The 21321-nt window shown below is 39.5% G+C and overlaps 1 protein-coding gene across 1 annotated transcript in view; it reads right to left on the bottom strand.

Annotated features, from left to right (window-relative positions):
• The window catches only part of ntn3.L (netrin 3 L homeolog), an 85289-nt gene that overhangs the window by 41717 nt on the left and 22251 nt on the right, over positions 1-21321 (bottom strand). Inside the window, exon 2 of the mRNA XM_018236481.2 lies at positions 15053-16026. Coding sequence (XP_018091970.1) covers positions 15053-16022 — 970 coding nt within the window. The 5' untranslated portion in view covers positions 16023-16026. The remainder of the gene's footprint in view (positions 1-15052; positions 16027-21321) is intronic.

Here is a 21321-nt window from a genome sequence, read left to right as displayed (position 1 = left end):
AATTGCTGGGAGTCTCAACCCATTAAAATAAATGGAAATCACAAGTTTCTTGTACTGTGTTGTGACTATCTCCCCCCTTACAAAAAACATGCAGACATCAGGGTTTTCATGAGACGGTTGCCTGCAGAATACTATAAATATGATTTCCATTGCCTTCCATGGGTGTTTCATCACATTGCATTATAATGTAAATATGAATAGCTCAGTGTAACCCCTTCTGTGCCAGTCAAGTGTAACACTAAATTACACACGACTTTTGAAAATATTGTGTTAAATTTCCTTTTCAGTTATTGGACAAAGCGGACAGCCGGCGGTTTTTAAATCCATTTTTTTGTGTAATCCTGTGTGTCTGTAGCAAGATTCTGGACCCTAAGGGGTTCATTTATTAAAATTTGAGATAGTGTTTTTCTGTGATTTGGATTTTATATCGCAATAAAAATCTATGTGACCACAGTTATTTTAAAATTAATGTTTTCCAATCTCACATTTTTCTAGCTTTATCTACTTAAAAATAATCCTGAAACCCCGACTTTAAAAATTGGGCAGCGAAAATCTGTTTAGTTTCTGTAAAAGTTGATGGAAAGGGTATTTTAGAAATTAAAGATGTTTTCAAATTTGAGTTTTCCAAAAAAAATTAAGATTTTGCTGCCTCATTGAAAATGAATGGTAGAATGCTGTTTTAGTACAGGGTTTTTTTGTGTGAGGGATTTAAGATTTTAGGGGGTTTTTTTAGTAAAAAAAAAATGTGTTTGAGTTAATTTGTTTTTTTTAACCCCACAGGAGTAAAATGTAGAAATACGTATCCATTAGATTGCAGGTTTAAAAATGCCCCAACAACAACAAGACGTTTATTCCTGAATACCACATATTTTGGATAGTAGACATTTTGAAAAGTGATTGGTGATTAGTGAAAATTTCCAATTTCACTGAAAAAATTGTGAAACTGCTGAAAAATGTACAAAATGCAATGGAGTCATTGGGTGTTTATTTTTTATTTCCATTGTGCCAAATGGCTTTCTTCTTGCACCAAATGTATTGGAGCAGTTTTTCTCACAATTATTTCCAGGGTGAACATTTGAAAGGTTTTCCCAGAGAAACAAAAAGCAGAGGGAAATTTTCATCACAGATTTGTGAAAATATTCGCCCCTCTGAATTTTGCTGTGATTCTGTATCAGGCACAAAAATAAGCTCATCCTTGGCAAATATGTCTTTGAACCCAGAGTTTTATCGGGTGTAAATCATGATGAAGATGATACCTTTGTGATGGTTATACCTTTAGATGAAAATCACTGCAGGCTTTCAGAACATTTCAGTTCATTTGTCAAAGCTGATTAACTCCTCACTAGGCTTAAATGCCCCTAACACTAAGTTGTCCCCCCAAAAAACATATCTTTTTTGACAGTAAAATTCAAAATGGTTAAAAATGTCTTTCTACCACAAGTATGGGACGTGTTATCCAAAATGCTCAGATTGACGGCTCTTTCCGTAATTTGGATCTTCATGTCTTAAAGTAGTTGTTCAACTTCCAAACACTTTTTTCAATTCAGTTGTTTTTAGATTGTTCCCCAGAAAAATAGACTTTTTTCAATTACTTTCCATTATTTATTTTTTACTGTTTTTCCAAAAGTTTAAAGTTAAATGTTTGTGTCTCTGGTGTTTGAGTCTGGCAGCTCAGTAATTCAGGTGCAGACTCTAAACTGCTACAACTCTGCGACATTTATTTGATACATTTCTCAGCAGCATCTCTGGAGTATTAGCAACTATTGTATCAATTCTAACAGCTACCTGTAATGAAACTCAGAGATTCTGCTCAGCAGGGACAACTAAATGTATCCATTTAGGACAGTTTATAGGGTCGACGACCCCCCCTCCCAGGGCTGCTTCAGAAGGTGAGAAAAGACACTTGACACTTCAATATTAGAAAAACAGTCACACATAGAAAATGGAAAGTCATTGGAAAAAGTCATTATTTCTGGTGAACTATCTGAAAACAACTAGTTGTTTGAAGGTGAACCACCCCTTAAAGTCTACTTGAAAATCATTTAAACATTAAATAAACCTATTAGGTTAGTTTTGCTTCCAATAAGGATTAATTATATCTTAGTTTGAATCAAGTACAAGCTACTGTTTTATTATTACAGAGAAAAAGGAAATCATGATAAAAAAATTGGATTATTTGGATAAAATGGAGTCTATCCCATAATTCGGAGCTTTCTGGATACCAGGTTTCCGGATAATGGGTCCAATATCTTTACATAATACCAAACAGCAAATATTATGTGAAGTTGATGCTTGACCCCCATGGCTGTAGACACAAAGATAAACCATCATGAATTCCACGAACAGTTGTTTTACTTAACATGTATAGTTTTTCCAAAGAATGTTGTTTACAAAGACCCAAAAATAAAAATACTCCACACAAATGTTCGGGAATCGGGAATTCTCGGATGTTTTTTTTTTTGCCTGTGTATTTGCATCAAGGTTTTTGTTAACGATATTTAGATGCAACCCAGATTGAAGTGATACTGACATATTCCAGGTTTTTGCACAAATGTGTATATCGCTGTAGAAACCTCCTTAGTACTAATTATACTTTTAAAAGGAAACTCTTGCTTTCTCCTCGATTCCCTGGAGCGTCCATGCAAACAGTAGGGGTCATTTACTGACACCCCAGATGCAAGTACAAGAGAAATAAGAGTGCAAAAGGGTGCAATTTAAAAATCACTTTGCTCTGCATCTACAGCTGGATAAAAAAACATCCAGCAGAAGGTGCAGAGTGCAGCTCCAGGGGGCTCAAAACATTACCATTAACCATGGGGGCAGCCTAAATAATATGCAAGTTAGGAGGTGGGAAGGGAGACACCTGCCCATCCCCATGAATGATGCCACTGTTAAACACATGTAGAGTAAAAAATATATTGGAATTGCTATAGGAATGTTTAAAAACTACAATGGACATTAGTGATATGTGGGCCGACCCGATACCCGCGGGTCAGGCGGGTGTGGGCCGACCTCGCATGCTTCTTCACGGGGCTCTTCCAGGTCTATAAAAGGAACCCGGAAGCGTGGATGTGGGCGGGCTAAGGGAGGGTAGGTCAGGTGCGGGTCAGTGAAATCCGGACCCGCACATCACTAATGGACATGGCCATGGAAATACCTAGAATTATAAGTATAGCAATTAGATTTGCAATACACAAAATGATTCTGGATGAACAATTTTACCCTCGTTGGTTACTATTTTATATTTTAGATTCCAGAAATAAATACATAATTTTCAAATGCATCACTGTGACAAAGCCTAAACAACCCGCCAAGCCACTTACTGGTCCCGACCCATAGGTTAGGAAGCTCTTTATCTGAGGAGGAATGATAAATAGATACATGTGCAAGAATATAAAGTCTGGCAGCAGGTTTGTAAAATCTGTATTCCAGATGCTGGGTGTTCTCACTACCCCACAGAGCCAGGTGCAGGGAGGTCAGAATGCAAACAAAATTAAAGTCGTCAGAGGAATCAGGGGGGGAAGGCATATTTTAGACGGAAGGAGGGGTTAAGTGGGGGGGAAAAGAAGGATGGATGAAGAATAGATTGTCAGCTCTAGAGTAAAGTCGCGATACAGCACTGCATGATAAAACACTGTGATTCGGCCCTTATGGAAGAGCATAACGTTTAATTACCCGACCCTGTTAAAGTAATTTCCAATTTCAAACCGTTGTTTTTTTACAGCTGCTGGGGGCCTGATGGCTTCATAAGCCACATGTGCATTATAAAATGCAGCAGCAACAACCCGCACCTCCCCCTTTAACAGAACCTCCACCTACACAGGCCATCTCCACCTCTTACTTTTTTTAAAGGGTATAATGAAAACAAGATTTCCATCGGCTGATTCCCCCCCCCACCCCCTCCGCCCTTTTTGTTTTTTTTTTCTTCTTTAACCCCTTCGGCTAAGGTGCGAGTTTTTCCAGACATGCTGTGAAATTCATTAACGTGTCAGAAAAATAATTTAGCATCACGATCAAGGATCACTTTATTAAGGAGAGAGAGAGAGTGAAGCAGAGAGGGCGCGCTGTCCATTTCTGTAGTCCATGTCGGCTGGAAGACATAGGAAAATTGTGATGATGCCCAGGCGCCCGTGACTAAATGAAGTCGAAGCACACGCACAGGCATGCATACACCCCGGCCCAAAGAGACATGCTAAAGTAATTACTACTGCGCAGCGCTGGTACTGGGTGGTCTCCTCATTCTCGAAAAACATGGGGGCATGAGTTTTAAGGCACAAACGGAGCGACTCATGAGCAAAGTATCAAAGTAAAATAAAAAACAACAACTTTCTTTTGAAATCTATTGGATTTTTACTTGACACATGTTGCAGGTGGTTTACCCACTTTATTTTGTTTAATTCCCTCCACATTCCCATAAAGCGAGGGGGGTGTCAAACTCATCTGGTGGGACAAACTCGTTACAGAGCAATTTCAAACAGGCTTTATGAACCATAAAAAGCACACACCATTACCATGCAGAGCCAGACTCAGAACAGCTGTGAATTCATCTGTGGATATACTATTTATTTGCATTTCAATTCAAGGGCAAGTAAAGACCCTTAACATTTTGGATTTTGGTGTTCCAGGAAGAGCCTCTTCCAGTCACATTGTGGATTGATAAGCCCTTGTTCACTGGGCAGCAATGATCTGGGCGATTGGAACTCCTGAGGCACTAGAACTTGGCCACTTTGGTCCTCATCTCTCTCTTGGTTGAGTGGGTCACAAGTCCATTCGGGTGGAAACTTTCATAGTGGTATGCTCTCAAAGATATGTGCCCTCCATAACTGATTCTGAGTGCTATTTTACCACCTCCACAAGTTTCCATCTTGGTACAAGGAATAATCATCCCTGGGATACAAAAGAGTCAGGCAGAGAGCAGGACATGGAAAATAAGCTTTAGGAGATCCCAACATGCATCTTTCACTGCACCTAGGGCCCAACAATCGAATCATAACAGTGGGTAAACGGGGGGCAGATCGTGGGACCGCATCAATGAACAGATGCGGTCTGCGATCCGAGGGGATTTTTAGTCCCATCCGATCGAAACAGCTTGACTTTCGGCCATATATCGATCAGGGAAGCCAGTGGGAGGACCCCATACACGGGCCAATAAGCTGCGACTCGGTCTGTCGGCAGGTTTTATCGGCACATGTATTGCCACCTTAAACCTTTTCTTTAGCTCTCCAGGAACATTGTCTAAATCCATGCAAGAGAATTATCCAATAGAATCCAATAGAATCTGTGTAAATCTGCTTCCGTATTTAGATGTTAGATTACAATGAAATATCTGGCAGCCAGAATTGCACTGCAATCACCCTATGTTGGATAACCGCAAAATTACATACAGTATTTTTCATGAGCAGTACTTTCTCTTGTGAACCTTCATGCATCAGTAATGGGCCACCTACTTTAAGGATCTAGGGGGCAAACAGTTTTATGATGGTTCATGCCTTATTCAATTAGGATGATAAAAGTTTGGAATTGATTACTTTTTGTCGCATATATATTGATCTTCTCTTTTTACAGTAGCTCCACAATAAATTAAAGGGGTCTATCATGTGCTTACATAGACCCATTCAGAACAAACCACAGGCGGAGTATTGTGTTGCTTATCAGGAAGCCAAAATGCTCTGAGATGGTGCCTGTAGGTGATACTATATGATATGATGCTATGCAGCCCTGTGCAATTAGCAAACTGACATAAGTAACACACGTACTATACATAAAATTCACATATTAATGTTAAAAAGTTAAAAAGACATAAACACTAATGTAGTAAAATATGTACACAAAATCAGCCCTTGTAATAACATTTACAAGCAGGTTGTGTTTCAGTTTGTAGGCACACATGATTTCTCTAGTAATGGCTTGAAGCTATAATGGCCGAGCTAGATCGATAGCCAAAGGACAGCACTTAAATGTCTTCTTCCACTTTTTTTTTTTTTATTGAATTGTGATGAGGTTAGGCTGATTTATGAATGGAGCCCAGATGGACCGATACTTTATTGGCTGTAAAACCTGCAGCATAATTAAAAGAGTACACAGAAATATGTCTAGGGAGAAAGGCCTTCTAATTCTTATTGCCCTTATTGGGTATTTTAGAATAAATGATGGCTCGAGAAGGAACCTCCTGCTGTGTGGCTAATTTGCGGGACCCCACAGTGCTTTGTAGCATTGTGTGACACGTCCTGCACTCAAGATTTGAGTTGGGGTCCATCTACACTTTATCATGTGAGGTTACAGCTATATAAGTGGCAAGTATAACTCACTTTGCTAAGGAGACAGCAGTTTTAAAACTGAGTTATTGTTCATACAGGAACTTCTTCTTGGGTCTAAGGGTGGATGTCATTTAAATTCCCCTTGCTGAGTCAGAAAAGAGTATACTATGCTAGTAGCAGGGCCATGTACCATAATATCCACAAGTCAGAAGATGGTTAGATACCTGTAGATGCATGGGTCAGAGGGTTGCAGGTCAGAACAAAGAAATCAAATAAAGAACTTTGGAAAACCCTTGTTTTGGCAGTGCCAATAAATACATTCTAATTGGTTTGGTGCTCATTCAATATCTGTGAGACGAGTCAACTAAGCCTGACATGTAGGCTTGATTAGCTAAGCCAATCTTTTGGGATTCTTACGTAATGAAAATCATACCATGATTAAATTATAGTATTTATATAATAGTCAACACTAACAAAAATAAGTCAGTAGAGCTTACTGTCTGTATTCCAGTATTGTTTCCAGGAGTCCCAAATGTCATTATGTCATACAATACAAGTTTTCTTTTAAACTAAAAGGGATTCTGTCATGATTTTTATGGTGTAGATTTTATTCCTAAATTACACTGTTTACACTGCAAATAATTCACATGTAATTCCTAATCCAACAAGTGTATTTTTTTTAGTAGTAATATTGGTGTGTAGGCACCATCTCATGTCATTTTGCCTGGTCGTGTGCTTTCAGAAAGAGCCAGCACTTTAGGATGGAACTGCTTTCTGGCAGCCTGTTGTTTCTCTTACCTAATGTAACTGAAGGAGTGGCAGTGGGACATGGATTTTTACTATTGCGCTGTTCTTATATCTACCAGGCAGCTGTTATTTTGTGTTAGGGAGCTGCTATCTGGTTACCTTTCCATTGTTCTGTTGTTAGGCTGCAGGGGGGAAAGGGAGGGGGGTGATATCACTCCAACTTGCAGTACAGCAGTAAAGAGTAACTGAAGTTTATCAGAGCACAAGTCACATGATTGGGGCTCCTGGAAAACTTACAATATGTCTAGCCCCATACCAAATTTCAAAATTAAATATAAAAAAAATCAGTTTGCTCTTTTGAAAAATGAATTTCATTGCAGAATTCTGCTGGAGCAGCACTATTAATTGAGAAAAAACATGTTATCCTATGACAGTATCCCTTTAAGTTGATGACGTCTTTTCCAGTCTACTGTGATGTCACTTCCAGTCTACAAAGACATTATTTCTGGGTTTTAATGCAGTCTAAAAATTGGGTTTGTGGGCCTGGATCAGGTGTACTGACTTGTCTGTAACGGAATCGATAGTTTTCGCTGAGACCGCGAGGTCTAAATACTTGCAAAAAGTGAAAGTACCTGTTCAATAAGGTGGACGTTTGATCTTGAATCTTACTGCTTCCTCTTTTAGTGAGTGAAGACCTGTGCAGATGATGCTGTCCATGGCCTCTATATACTAAATATCTGCTAGTTCCAGGCCCCCCAGGCTGATAGAGTGCTCATTACATGTCCAGAAAGGGTTTAATCCATCATTTGACCCCCATGGCCCTCTACTCAGCTTCAATACGTCATACAGACTTAAGCTCCCTCACCCAGTCACCTGTCAGTAGCACCCAAACCCTTTGCTAAACCCGCCATTAAAAAAGCATAGAAACCACATCCAGATCCCATTCTGTCCACGTCCAATACATGGCAAGAGTGTTGGCATCTAAGGACATGTTGGTTGGTAATTGTAGCAGTAGGACTATCCTATTTGAACCACTGAAGTTCACAAGAGTGATTTATTGAATCAAGACATCAGGGAAGTAAGTAAATGCTAAAGCCCTCCTATCTGCCACAATCAAACTGGACAGGCTTGCATTATAAGATAAATGTAGAGGGTGAGCATGATCTAGAATGATCTTCAGTGAAGATAAAAACTCTCCAATTATGGAACACAAAATTCAATCGAAAGTTCTCGACACCAAAATAAAACACAGACCATGAGCATAAGGCTCGTTTTTGAATGCAAGCTCAAGTGCAAAGTGCTATAATGGATGCAAAATTGAGCAAGCAGATTCAGAAAAAAACACTTGATTCTACACATGCTCCACATGCCCAGAATGTTGGCCCTTCATCTATCAAGGGATAATGTAGTTCTGTGAGGGTAAGAGAGGCTGCAGATAGGACATTCCTGTATAATAGGACCCAGATTACTTCCAAGTGCAATTTGTCACCATCATCAACTTGTCTTTTTCAAGCTTTGCTACTGTCAGTCACACTTGCCTGGCCTAGAAGCTGTGAAGGCCAATTAACTGCACCCCCCCACACACACACAGACAATTATGTTTTCTTAACGTTGTTGCACTTGCCAGAAGCCCCAAGGTGGATAGTCAATGGCAGATATCATGTCAGAGGTTTAACTCGGTCACTAACCTCTGTGTGGGATGTGGGAAGTACAAGGTTATTATTATTTTTATCCCGAGCTGCTAATTATACTACTACGTATAACCGGCATTGTACAATGAATTTAACCCGCCACTTCCCTGTAGAACTTGCCATCTACATTTGGCAGCTGAAGTGCAGTGAAAAGCCTAAACAAATCTATAGGCACACTGGCAAAAATAATAATTAAAATGATATTCATATACAGGTAAAGGATCCATAATCAAGAAACCCATTATCCAGAAAGCTCAGAATTACAGAAAGGCCCTCTCCCATAGACCCCATTTTATCCAAATAATCTAAATATTTAAAAAGGATTTCCCTTTTCTCTGTAATAATAGAACAGTACCTTATACCTGATCCAAACTAAGATATGATTAATCCTGATTGGAAGCAAAACCAGCCTATTGGGTTTATTTAATGCTTAGATTATTTTCTTAAAGGGATCCTGTCATCGGAAAACATGTTTTTTTCAAAACGCATCAGTTAATAGTGCTACTCCAGCAGAATTCTGCACTGAAATCCATTTCTCAAAAGAGCAAACAGATTTCTTTATATTCAATTTTGAAATCTGACATGGGGCTAGACATTTTGTCAATTTCCCAGCTGCCCCTGGTCATGTGACAGTATCCCATGACAGTATCCCTTTAAGGTATGAAGATCCAAATTACAGAACGATCCATCATCTGGAAAACCCCAGAATTCTGGATTACAGGTACCATACCTGTATAGTAAAACATTTATATCTATAACTCTAAATCCACCTTCACCTTTTAATCTTTGCTTGTGGATTTAATGGTGCTGTTCATTGTAAGGGCTCCCAACCCAGGGAAATAGGGTATTGCTTGTGCCACATTAGAGAGCTGGGGGCTCAGTAGGACAGCTTTATGGAGTGTTAGAGAACAACTAAATAACAACATGTCTGCCTTTTCTTGTGTGATTACAGAATAATATCGGGAAGCAACCTGCCCAGTTTTTAACCAGACAGCTGTCTTTTCCTCGTGTTGTCCAGTTGTATAATGTCTGTCCAGGACTCTGAAACCTGGACAAAAAACCTATAGACTGGTGTCACATGTTGACTTTTCTCGCATCCATTGCCTTCCGCCTCATTTTTACAAATGATGCATGGTATACGTCTACGACAGTAACGTACTAGTTATTTGGAACCTTTGGTGGTTGCGGGTACACGCAGATGCACAGAGCACCCCTGTTGGTTCCAGTGTTCACCAATGCCCTTTTGGGCCCCCAGGCTTTCTGCTCCTCCACCAGGAGGAGACGGAGAGAATCTCCCAGCGCGTCTCACAAATACATTGTAAAGACTGGGCGACGGGCAGCAGATCACTTTCCAAAAGCATTTGTGTATCACTCTTCCCCTGACCTGGCCAGTCTCCGCCCCCTGGCATCCCCACCCTGACCCCCTTACTGGTAAAGATGTCAACCCTAGCTGGTAAGCAGCATTTACACTGGTGACTCTTCTTGAATTAGTTGCTAAAGGGGCTTTAAACCCAACCACTGGTCCAAGCCTAATGAGAATTTTACTGATCAAAAAGAATTCTCCAATGGCAATGCAGTTTGTCATTTCCTTTATTCTAATAATGAATGATCAGAATCTAAAAAAATCTCATGAAACCAGAAAATAAAACTTTTCATTTTTCTTCTTTTTCTTCTATGTATATGAGGTCTGACTACAATAAAGCTTTAGAAAATGCTTTTATTGGCACAGTCATCTATAATTATTGCTAATTAAATACAAATATTACAGAAAGAAACGTTTCCCTTTAATTGTAATGTTTTCCCCTTTTCCTGTGCAGAAGCTAAAGCGCAGCCATAAATAACTTCCAAACCCTTTATAGTCACGCAGGTGTAGAATTTCCTGATATTGGCACAGGACCGTTCCATTCTGGCCACTGGCTGATGCTGCTAGATGCCTCCCACACAGATGGTTCCTTTCTCTTGTGCAAAGATGTGGGGTGAGAGACTCTGTGCAAAAGGACCTCCCGCAAAGACCACAAAGGATTCCTTTAATTGGTGCTAATTAGAGCATCTGTTTTCAAAGGGAGATGAGTGCCATTGTTAAAAAGTCACTGAGTGAGTGGGAGGGGGGTACTGCTGGGCAGCTGAGAGTTATTGAGGCAGGGGAGAAAGGCTGCACAGTGAGGAGGGGATACAGAGTTACAAAAAGAGAGAACTTATTGAAAGGGGAAGAATGGATTGAGACTACAGCAAAAGGGCACAAATGGGGAGTAAGGGAGGTGGTCTGTTACTGGTTATGGAAATGTGACGTTGCTTTAAAACGTGGTAGTGGCTGAATAATGTCAAGGAGGGATTTGTGATGAATGGGTTCATTTATCAACAACAAATTTATACCTGGGCAGTAATCCATGGCAATCCATTGCATTTTTGCATTCATTGATCTACCTACAGCTGGATCAAAAAAAAAGTGATCACTGAATGGTTACCATGGATTACTGCCCAGGTGCAGAATGAGCCCCACTGTTGGATATATTTAAAAGGGGACATACTCTAATAATACAATATATTAAGGGTTATTAACATATGCCAAGAACTGTAGTAGTAGTAGTAGTAGAGACAACACTGTCCTATAAAACGTTTTCAGGATTCCTCCCTGTCCTACATACACTCTGGTCTTTATTCTTGGTTCATATGGTGATCAGCAGATCAAACACGAATGATTTTGAATCTGTAATTTGCAATTCTTACTTTGGAGGGCTAGTGTTATCTCTCTAGAATTTGCCTCCTGTTTAATGTGCATTCTTGGTGATTGGGTCCAGAAATAATGCTAAACATACTGTACATTAATGATGCAGATACAGACTGTCGGAGTGAGGAATTCAGTGTCGGACTGGCCCACTGGGATACCAGGAAAACTCTTGGTGGTCCCAGGCATCAGTGGCCCTTCTGCTTTTAATAATTTAGCCTATTTCATGGTCATTCTCTATTTCTTTATGGGAAAAAAAATGCTTAATAATGGAAGACAATAGTAAGTAGATATAAAAGAATAGCAGAATAAAGATGTTGAGTGAGGAAAGGAGGAATAATTGTTTGGAAAGTGGGCCCACAGTCTAAGGTTTCCTGGTGGGCCTTGGCATCCCAGTCCAACACTGGAGGAATTCCTCAACGAGCCGATGCAGTCCTCACTCCAACGGGATATATAAACCTGTCCGATAGATATTTGACAGATTTTCGGCCACAAAAGCAGGAGGAAGAGCTCAACCCGGACCTGCCAGCCATCGGCAAATTGGGGTGCGTGGTCAGCCCAAACACAACCAACCCGCGGGTATCGGGCCAGCCCGCACATCACTATGACCTATTAGATAAACCAGTGTCTACATCTAATTCTTGCTAGATTCGGACCTTGATATCCAGCTTTCTATGGGAAGCCTAGTCTGACATGGCTTCATGGGGACATAAGCCTTCCATTTCAATACAATACATCTTTGAACACCTGGGGAGTAAAACTCAAATTAATCACATTTTTGTATTAAAACAAAGTCGACCTAAGTCCCTTCCACGAATTGAACTCATTTATCAATAATTTTTCTCGAAAAAGTCGGAGCGACAAAACATTGCGACTAAATCGGGCGTCGGTTCATGTTGTACGATTGTCCGTGCGAAAACTCTACTTTTTTGGATTATTGGATGAAAACCCGGACTTTATTGGATTATCTAGCGCAGATAAAGATGTCAAGAAACAACTTTAGGGGCATCTGCCATTGACTTCTACGTGACCTCGACAGGTTTGAGATGGTGTATTTTTGGATTTTTAGCAGCTTTGGGGTATAATAATCTCTAAAATGTAGGTCTTTTTTCTACGAAAAATTTGTGTTTTCCTTTAAAACCTCGACCAGATAAATTCGAGGTTTAATAAATGGGCCCTCTAAACTGAACCTATATCTCTACTTCTGAAGTTTGATTACAGTGTACCACTAGGGAGCTGGGTCCCCCCAGCAAAATAAATACTTTGGCCCCCACCACACCGGGGCTGAGTGGTTTGGACCCTCAGTCACACGCTACCACCCTTTCCCCTGACACTTTCTTACTTGCTTGCTTGTAGTGGCAGTGGGCAGCAAGGGATTGGGTAGCTGGTGGAACTATACAACAGACCCCTTGTCTCACCTGGACTCTCCACTGGGCCTACCCTCATTGTTGCAGGGTCTGCTGTATGGTAGTCAGTGGCATAACTATATGTCTCAATATGTTAGATAAGTATGTTTTAGGAATACATCCTAAGGGATGAACGTAGTGTGGCTCAAGTGAAGGTTTTATACATTCTCTGATCAGAATCAAGCCCACAGCAAGCTACACTGATCTGGGATGACCTTTCCACAATCATATACAGTATATTTCACTTGGGTGGGGTCCCTCAGCCTGTAAATTCACTCACTGGTCACCACAGGCCTATAAAATCCTATATCGGAGCTTAGTGTTTATGTATCAGATTTTTCTAACTAGAGTGTGAGCTCTAATTTCGCTGTCTCAGTGACAGATTGTTGGACTCTGTTTGTTATTCTTGCCTGCAAATGAATGCAAGCTATAGAATAAATTGGTGTTTTATTAGAAAGTGATAATAGAAATGGCATTTTTCAAGCCTATTCAATTCGCATTGGGTGTTTGAATCAGTGGGGCTCATTTATCAACACTGGCCAAATTTGCCCATGGGCAGTTACCCATAGCAACCCCCTTATTTTTTTACAGATATGGAATCTATTGGGACGTATAGGATCAATTATCAGGAAACTATTCTTCCATAAGGAGTCATTTTATATTTTCCTTTCAATGACAAGACCGCAACATACAGTATAAAGAATAGCATATTGTGACCACAGCACTTTCCTATTCCGAGTATATAATATAAGTGACATCTGCATATTGTACAAAGTAATATTGAGGTTTACCAGGGCATTATAACATTAATCCAACGAATAGGGCTTGTGCTAAACAGTGTTTTTGCCTATTGTTTTAATTTAAAAATATCTCTATTTTTGTCATTTCTTATATCAAACAGGGCAAAAATTCATATCATATTAAAATTCCACTTCTATTTCGCTGAGAAGCCATCTGTATAAAAAACCCCTCCCTTCACTCAGCTAAAGCCTTTGTTAAGAAAATGTCTTAGCCAAAGCAAGTAGTTTTACAACTCCCAAGGGTGAAATAGCTTGTTGTATACAAATTGTATATGGTGCTACAAGTGTCTCATTTTCTGCATCTGTCTGTGTTGCATTCTCCAAGAGACGAGGCATTGCAGCATTTGCTTTTAAATAAGTTCACTTAATAAAAATGCACAGTAAAATCTCAGCAGCGTCAATTATTACATTTAAAAAGAGAGGCTCCGTGAGATGTATACTGTATCTAATATCACATATCCAGCCTATTCAAGTATATATATATACACTGTGTATATATATATATATATATATATATGTATATATATATATGTATATATATATATATATATATATATATATATAAGTCCACGAAGCATGAGTGCACGCTGGGATTTAATAAAAGTATAGTTTTATTTGGTTCCATTAAAACAGATCAACGTTTCGGTCCGAACCTAGGACCTTTATCAAGATAAAGGTCCTAGGTTCGGACCGAAACGTTGATCTGTTTTAATGTAACCAAATAAAACTATACTTTTATTAAATCCGAGCGTGCACTCATGCTTCGCGGACTTATATACATATGTTTATATGAGTAGCACCTTTTTGGATTCCAGTGGAGTGCGGATCACGAAGGACTTTTCTATATATATATATATATATATATATATATATATATATATATTCTTCTGTTATTTCTTTTTGGTCTTTTAGCCCTAGTATTAAAGGAGGTTTTCACCTTTAAATTAACTTTTAGTATGATGTAGAACGTGATATTCTGAGACAATTTGCCATTTGTTTTAATTTTTTTATTATTTGTGGTTTTTGAGTTATTTAGCTTTTTATTCAGCAGCTCTCTAGTTTGCAATATCAGTAATCTGGTTGGTAGGATCCAAATTACCCTAGCAACCATGCACTGATTTGAAATAAAAACCGGGAAATGAATAGGAGAGGGCCTAGTACAAAGATGATTAATAAAAATAATAACTATACATTTGTAGCCTTACAGAGCATTCGTTTTTTAGATGGGGTCAGTGACTCCCCATTTGCAAACTGGAAAGAGTCGGAAGAAGAAGGCAAATAATTCAAAGACTATAAAATAGAAATAATGAAGGCCAGTTGAAAAGTTGTTTAAATTGGCCATTCTATAACATACCACCCCCTTTAAATACAGTTAGCGACTGAGGTTTGTGATGAATATAAGATGGCATTTCTGCTTCAGACTTACCCATACATTCGTTGGCCTCACGTGCAGTGGCTCTCTGCCATGGACGGTCATAATGAAAGGGTTTACATCGATCACACTCTGGGCCCTCTGTGTTGTGCTTACAATCACAGATCAAGCGACCCTCCTTATCCTTGCCACAGCGGGATGCGTGCCCATTGCATTTGCACCTTCCCCCAACTTGAAACTCTCCCACTGAGTAGAAGAAACCTGGGCCTTCATCACTTGCCTCAGAGTCCTTGTTTCCTAGAAGGTGAGGGCGGCTGAAGAACACACGAATATCCGTGGCAGTCAGCCAGTCCTGCAGAACAGGGCTATTGTCAAGGTCCTGGGCAGAAGGTCGTCCATCTAATGTACTGAAGGCTATTAGTCCACCAGTGAGTGGATAAAGTTCTGTTTGTCCATCTGTGCACAAAGCCTCCTGCTCATTTTGTTTGGTAACACTTGCACGGCTAGGTCTGCCATACACTTTACGACACTGTGATGAGTAATACTGATATGGGACCCAGCTTTTCCCATAATCCATGGACTTGAAAATGGCCACAGATTCTGGACGGGGAGAGCAGAACTGAAGACTCACATAGGTTACCTCAAATTTCTTTCCCAACGAGAGGGTGAGACTGACGTTCTGAGAAGAGTGACGAGGGAAGGTCTCCGATCGCCAGCAGGTCATGTTCCCAGCCGTGTTAAGGTCAGTGAGATATGAGGCTGGGTGTGACTTCCGAGGATCTGTAGCATCACAGTGGCGAGTTGCCGGACGCCCACACGTACTGGAGGCTTGGACTTCTTTGTTAAATGCTGCATTAACAAATTCTGGCACACAGCGTCGGGGAAGGCCATGCTCATCATAGCAGGGGTCTGGAATAGAGTGCGGTTGTTGTTGCCCAGAGAAAGGAGAAGATGCGGAGTGAGGCAGCATGGGAAAAAATGAAACAAGAAGGAACAGATGACTCATCTCCCGTAGGTAAACCATAGCCCTGTAGAAAAACAGAAAGATACACTGATTACTGAAAGGCGTGTAAGTTGGCTTAGTCATGTGGTAGTTCAAGTTGAATGCACATTCCCTGTAAAGTCAATGTTGTACAAAAACCCCAGGTATACTGACTGAACAACTGAAACATAGTAAGCCTAAGAAGACTTGGAGCAGATTTAGTAAAGGTCAAGTTGTATTTAACCTAAAGAATTCAAGTTTTCAAGGGTATTTTTCCATCAAAACTTGAATTTTTGGGTTCAAAAACCCCAAATATTTCCAGATTTATTATACCACAAAGCTGGATCTAGCATCTGAAAATACTCCAGCTAAAAACCTGTTGAGGTCACGTAGATGTAAATCACTTCAACCAATTGAAGATGTTTGCAGCCTTTATGATGTTTGTTTTTTTTTGGTGGGGTTACCTCGAAAACTCGAGCAATTCGAGTTTTTTTTCTGGTAAAAACCCTATTAATTCAAGTTTTCAGGATGTTCACCCCAAATTCACTGATTCGAGGTTTTTCCATTCTTAAACCGAAAAAAATTCAAGTTTTGAGTTGATTCGAGATACAAAACCTCACAAACCTTTAAACGCGACCCTTGATAAATAACCCCCTTAATGTGAACATGCAGCAGTTAAAAAGGGATCTTCATCATGTAGCCAACTATAAATATGTGGCACCTGACTTAAATTTGGGTTAATCGTTGAAAAAACATTACACATTTAATATAGATTCTCTTTTGTGAGTCGAGTCCTTCCCCAAAAATACAGTAGAATTTGGGTAGCCAATCAAAACACTGCCTTAACAAAGGAAGATAGAGAGAAGTTCCCTGTCAGGTCTGCCTATCTGCTGACTTCCCATCTCAGCTGGTATCCATCAACTGATAAAGCCCTTTTCTGCCCTTGGTACTGTGCTACATGAGAACATTCTAAACTTGTCTTATGGCAGTGGCATTTCAACAACTTTAGACAGACTGTCACTGGGCAGTAAAATATGCAACAGTTGTGTTGTCCGTTTTCCAAACATAGTTTTTCATTTTGACATAGAGAATCACATGGGATTTTGAAGAAATGTTAGCGATATGTTGGGCAGAAATACACCAAAGTCTGAATTTGCCTCAAAATTGTAAAAGATTGAAATACTTTTCTTGAGGTTTTTAAACAGGTTTGGGATCTAGAAACTGGTTATCCAGAAAGCTCTAAATTACAGGATGGCCATCTCTAATAGACTACATTTTAAAGGGGTGGCTCACCTTTAAGTTAATAGTTATTATGTTATAGAATGGCTAATTCTAAAGCAACTTTTCATTTGGTCTTCATTTTTTGTATTTTATAGATTTTTAATTATTTGACTTCTTCCAGCTTTGAAATGGGGGTCACTGCCCCCATCTGAAAAACAAATGCTCTTTAAGGCTACAAATTTATCGTGATTGCTACTTTTTATTACTCATCTTTCTATTTAGGCCTCTACTATTTATATTCCAGTCTCTTATTCAAATCCGTGCATGGTTGCTAGGGTAATTTCGAACCTATATTGTCCAATATTGAAGGTATATCTGCCCGTCTATGGCCAGCGTTAGAAAGACTGCTCTGCTTTCACAGCTGCTGCCTGACATTGAGCAATGTTGCAAAGTGTCTGGTCTACTAAGACTTTGCCATCACAGAGTCCCACAAATACAGCAGATTTTATTTAGGTATACGTTGGAAGAACTGCCACTATTTTCTACTTTGCTCTGACCAATTGCTCAACAGGAACATCCCATTTCTGATTGTGCAGCTTCTGCCTGACATTGAGCACTGCTGCAACGCCTCTGGTCTACTAACACTTCCCATCATGGATTCCCACAAATTAAGCATATACGCATAATTATATGTATACGCTGGATAGACCGGCAGCATTTCCTTCTCTGCTTTGACTGATTTCTCAACATGAAGGTTCATAAATATGCCCCTATATCTAATTTTGGAGCTGCTGCCTGACATTGAGCACTGTTACGAAGTCTGTGGTCTACGAACACTTTTCCATCGCAGATTCCCATAAATACAGGCCATTTCATTATATGCTGGTTGCACATTTTTACTACCCAAGTGTATAACTTTACCTACATCACACTCCATCTCCATCTCCACTTACTTGCTGACTTCTCCAGCTTAACCAAAGCTCTCTTTAATGAAAAGAAAATGTTCATCTGTATTTATTACCTTACATGACTTGGTATCATCTGCAAAAAAAATTATTTGCTTTCCAGACCTACTTCAAGATAGCTAATACATTTAAATACAACTGGGTCCAGGACTGAAACCCTGTGGTACACCACTTGCAATTTTAGTCCAACTTGAAAATAATCCACTTACAAGAACTCTTTACTCTCTGGCTTTCAGCCAGTTCTTCATGTACACATTTTTTTTTTCTGAGCGCCATATTTCTTTATTTAATTTCCTATGGGGAACAGTATCAGAACTGGCTCAGGACTTGGCTATTTAGTTGTATATTCAAAACACTACTAAAGTTTCTTATACATCTTGAGGCAGATTCTGGTGCATAACATATGCTTGATATTCAGTGAAGAAAAACTCTTTTGTCAGAAACAAACTACTCAACATTGCTCTGCTTTATGTACATGCAAGATTGTATGATGAAGTAGATGGTGGTGGAATAAAAGAGACATATGGATAAATTAAGTTGCAGCCGCCAGCCAGGAACACACGTCACTCAGAGTAGTAAGTCATCCAAAACAGTATTGCACAAGCCTCATTAATGAATGTCTTGGGTGGCCTAAAATGTTTATCCTTCTTGGTGTAGATATGGGCCTATGGTTTTCACACCCTTACTACATACATATAAGGATTTGTGTATGTGTACACTCTGATATCAGCAGCTTTATTGTCTACAACCCACCAACTTGGATAAAATGGCACAACTCTTGCAGGAACTTGGCTGAAATACACTGGTAGGTTTCAGCCCAAAAAAAAATCCTTCTGTTTTTCAGGGCTTGAAAAATGTACAGTTCTTTTAGCCTGGGATATGCAGAAGGGCTTTTAAAAGAAATAAGTTATTAATAAAAGAGGTTATACAGGGCAATGCACAGTAATAGCCAATTTTTAGACAAATGTTTCGTTTCTAACTTTTAACGTTTCTCCTGCGCCATCTCCTCGATCCATTATTTTTCTTTTTAGTATTTTATTCCTAGCCCAATAAAATAAAGGAGCACTTTAGGAGATTGGCTGCTGTGCATTTATAAAAGCAAGCAATAACACCACTTCCAGTACTCTCTAGTGACTGGGGCCTAGAAGCTTGCACCAAACACACTTCATTGTTTTTGCCATTCCTAGAATATCAGGTCCGTATTTGGTATGTTTCAAATGCTATTTCAATTTATTATTTAATATGTGTTTTTTTTTTTTTTTAAATAGTTACCGCTCCTCTTCTGGCTATTTCCAGCCTGTAACTGAAAATGCTTATTGTCAGGGTCACTGACCCCAGCCACCAAAAGCAGATTGACTTGCGAGGGTTCAGTTTTATAATATTATTCTTATTTTTAACTCCTATTTTGTTTTGTTTGTTGTTAGGTCCTCTTCTAATCTTCCATTATAACTGCTAGCAGGTTGCTAGGGTAATGGATTTTTAGCAACCTGAAAAGAGTTTGGAATTTGGAGCCTGAGAGTTGCAACCAAAATATGTAAATATTCCATTGACCAATGAAAAGTAACAGCAAACTGTCTTAGAATACGGTTGTCTACCTGATGATGATACGGTACGGTTTTGTTTTAAGGTAAACGACCCTTTTAAACTATGCACGGTCCTGAATCATGGGCCCACAAGTTTTATATCAACGCCTTTCAAAAAAAAAAAAAAGGGCTGAATACACCAGACGTCTCTCACCTTCTTATTTGAAAGTGCATAGTTGAAAAGTTGCCCAGCCGAGATAAAAAAAAAAAATAACAGTCAAAATACTTCCAGTACAAAAGCTAAATGTAGCTATACACAGGCACACTATATGTACTTTATCTGTGTTACCAACACTTTCCAACTGTGGTCCCTCTGATCCCACCCTTGTTTGTTAAATTAATAGAACCCTGTTTGTTTTCTTAAAAATATAAATAAATGTGTAATGGGTGAAAAATAAACAAATGTAGATATTACTGGGCCCTACAGCAATAGTTCAGGTCCCCAAAATGACTAGAGGTTGAACTTTTTACCAGTATTTGTTGAAATTGTATATGAATTAGGGCCTCATGGGGCCCCTATACTTCATGGGCCTAGGGTTGCCATCTGTCCGGATTTTACACGGACAGCCCGGTTTTTGGAAGGGCTGCCTGGTTGAAAAGTGCCTGTCTGGATCTCCAAGCCAATTGCTGATCAGTCGTCATCAGTCCCGCACCTGATGTCATTTGCCCCCCCCATTTCGTCAATGGCCCGCCCCCAATGTCACTAAGCCCACCCTCATGTCACTAAGCCTGCCTCCTACATCACTGTCCTACTGGCCAAATGGCTGGCATTTGGGTGAATTGCAGGAGTGTCTGGGCATAACTGGGTGTAGTAGTGCTATGGTCTAATTTATATGTTGGGAGGTATGAAATTCCCCAAAAGCCCAGACAGGCAGTTGACTACTAACCTGGGACATCACGAGGAGGTGGGCCTGCCAACTAAATAATATGTATTTGTGATGCTAAAATGAATACAAAATAAAGAATTGGTGCATCCCTACTAAAGCAGTTCTCCCTTTGTGTCATTTTGGACAGTTGCCATCTACCTGCGTTTGAAACAGACACCAATGAAGTGTGTCTTCTTCTTCAAAGGTAGCCCCCAAAGTGACAGATGGCATTTCCTGGCAAATTTCACTAATGATCTAATTAGTCATGACAGTGATAGATAGATACTTGTCTCTGTGCGCAACCAACAAACCAGAGAACTCTCTGGCTGTGAAACTGACTCACGGATATAGTAGATGTTACTAAGACAGGATCATAGTGAGGGCCAGGCATGAGGTTAAAATAATTAAAAGATAGGTGCTGGTCAACAGGGAGTCAAATTAGGCAATGGCATTCGAAATGCATGTATGGGACCCATTATCCAGAAACTGAATGCTCCAAATTATCTCCAATAGACTCCATTTTATTCAAGTAATCCAAGTTTTTGAAAATGAATTCCTTTTTCTCTGTAATAAAAAACAGTAGTTTGTACTTGATCCCAACTAACATATAATTACTCTTTATTGGAAGCAAAACCAGCCTATTGGGTTTATTTAATGTTCAATTATTTTCTAGTAGACGAGGTATGAATATCCAAATTACAGAGAG

Source organism: Xenopus laevis, chromosome 9_10L (assembly GCF_017654675.1).
Source record: "Xenopus laevis strain J_2021 chromosome 9_10L, Xenopus_laevis_v10.1, whole genome shotgun sequence".
NCBI classification, from domain to species: Eukaryota; Metazoa; Chordata; class Amphibia; order Anura; family Pipidae; genus Xenopus; species Xenopus laevis.
Note: the sequence above shows the minus strand (reverse complement) of the source record. Positions and strands in the feature narration are given on the sequence as shown.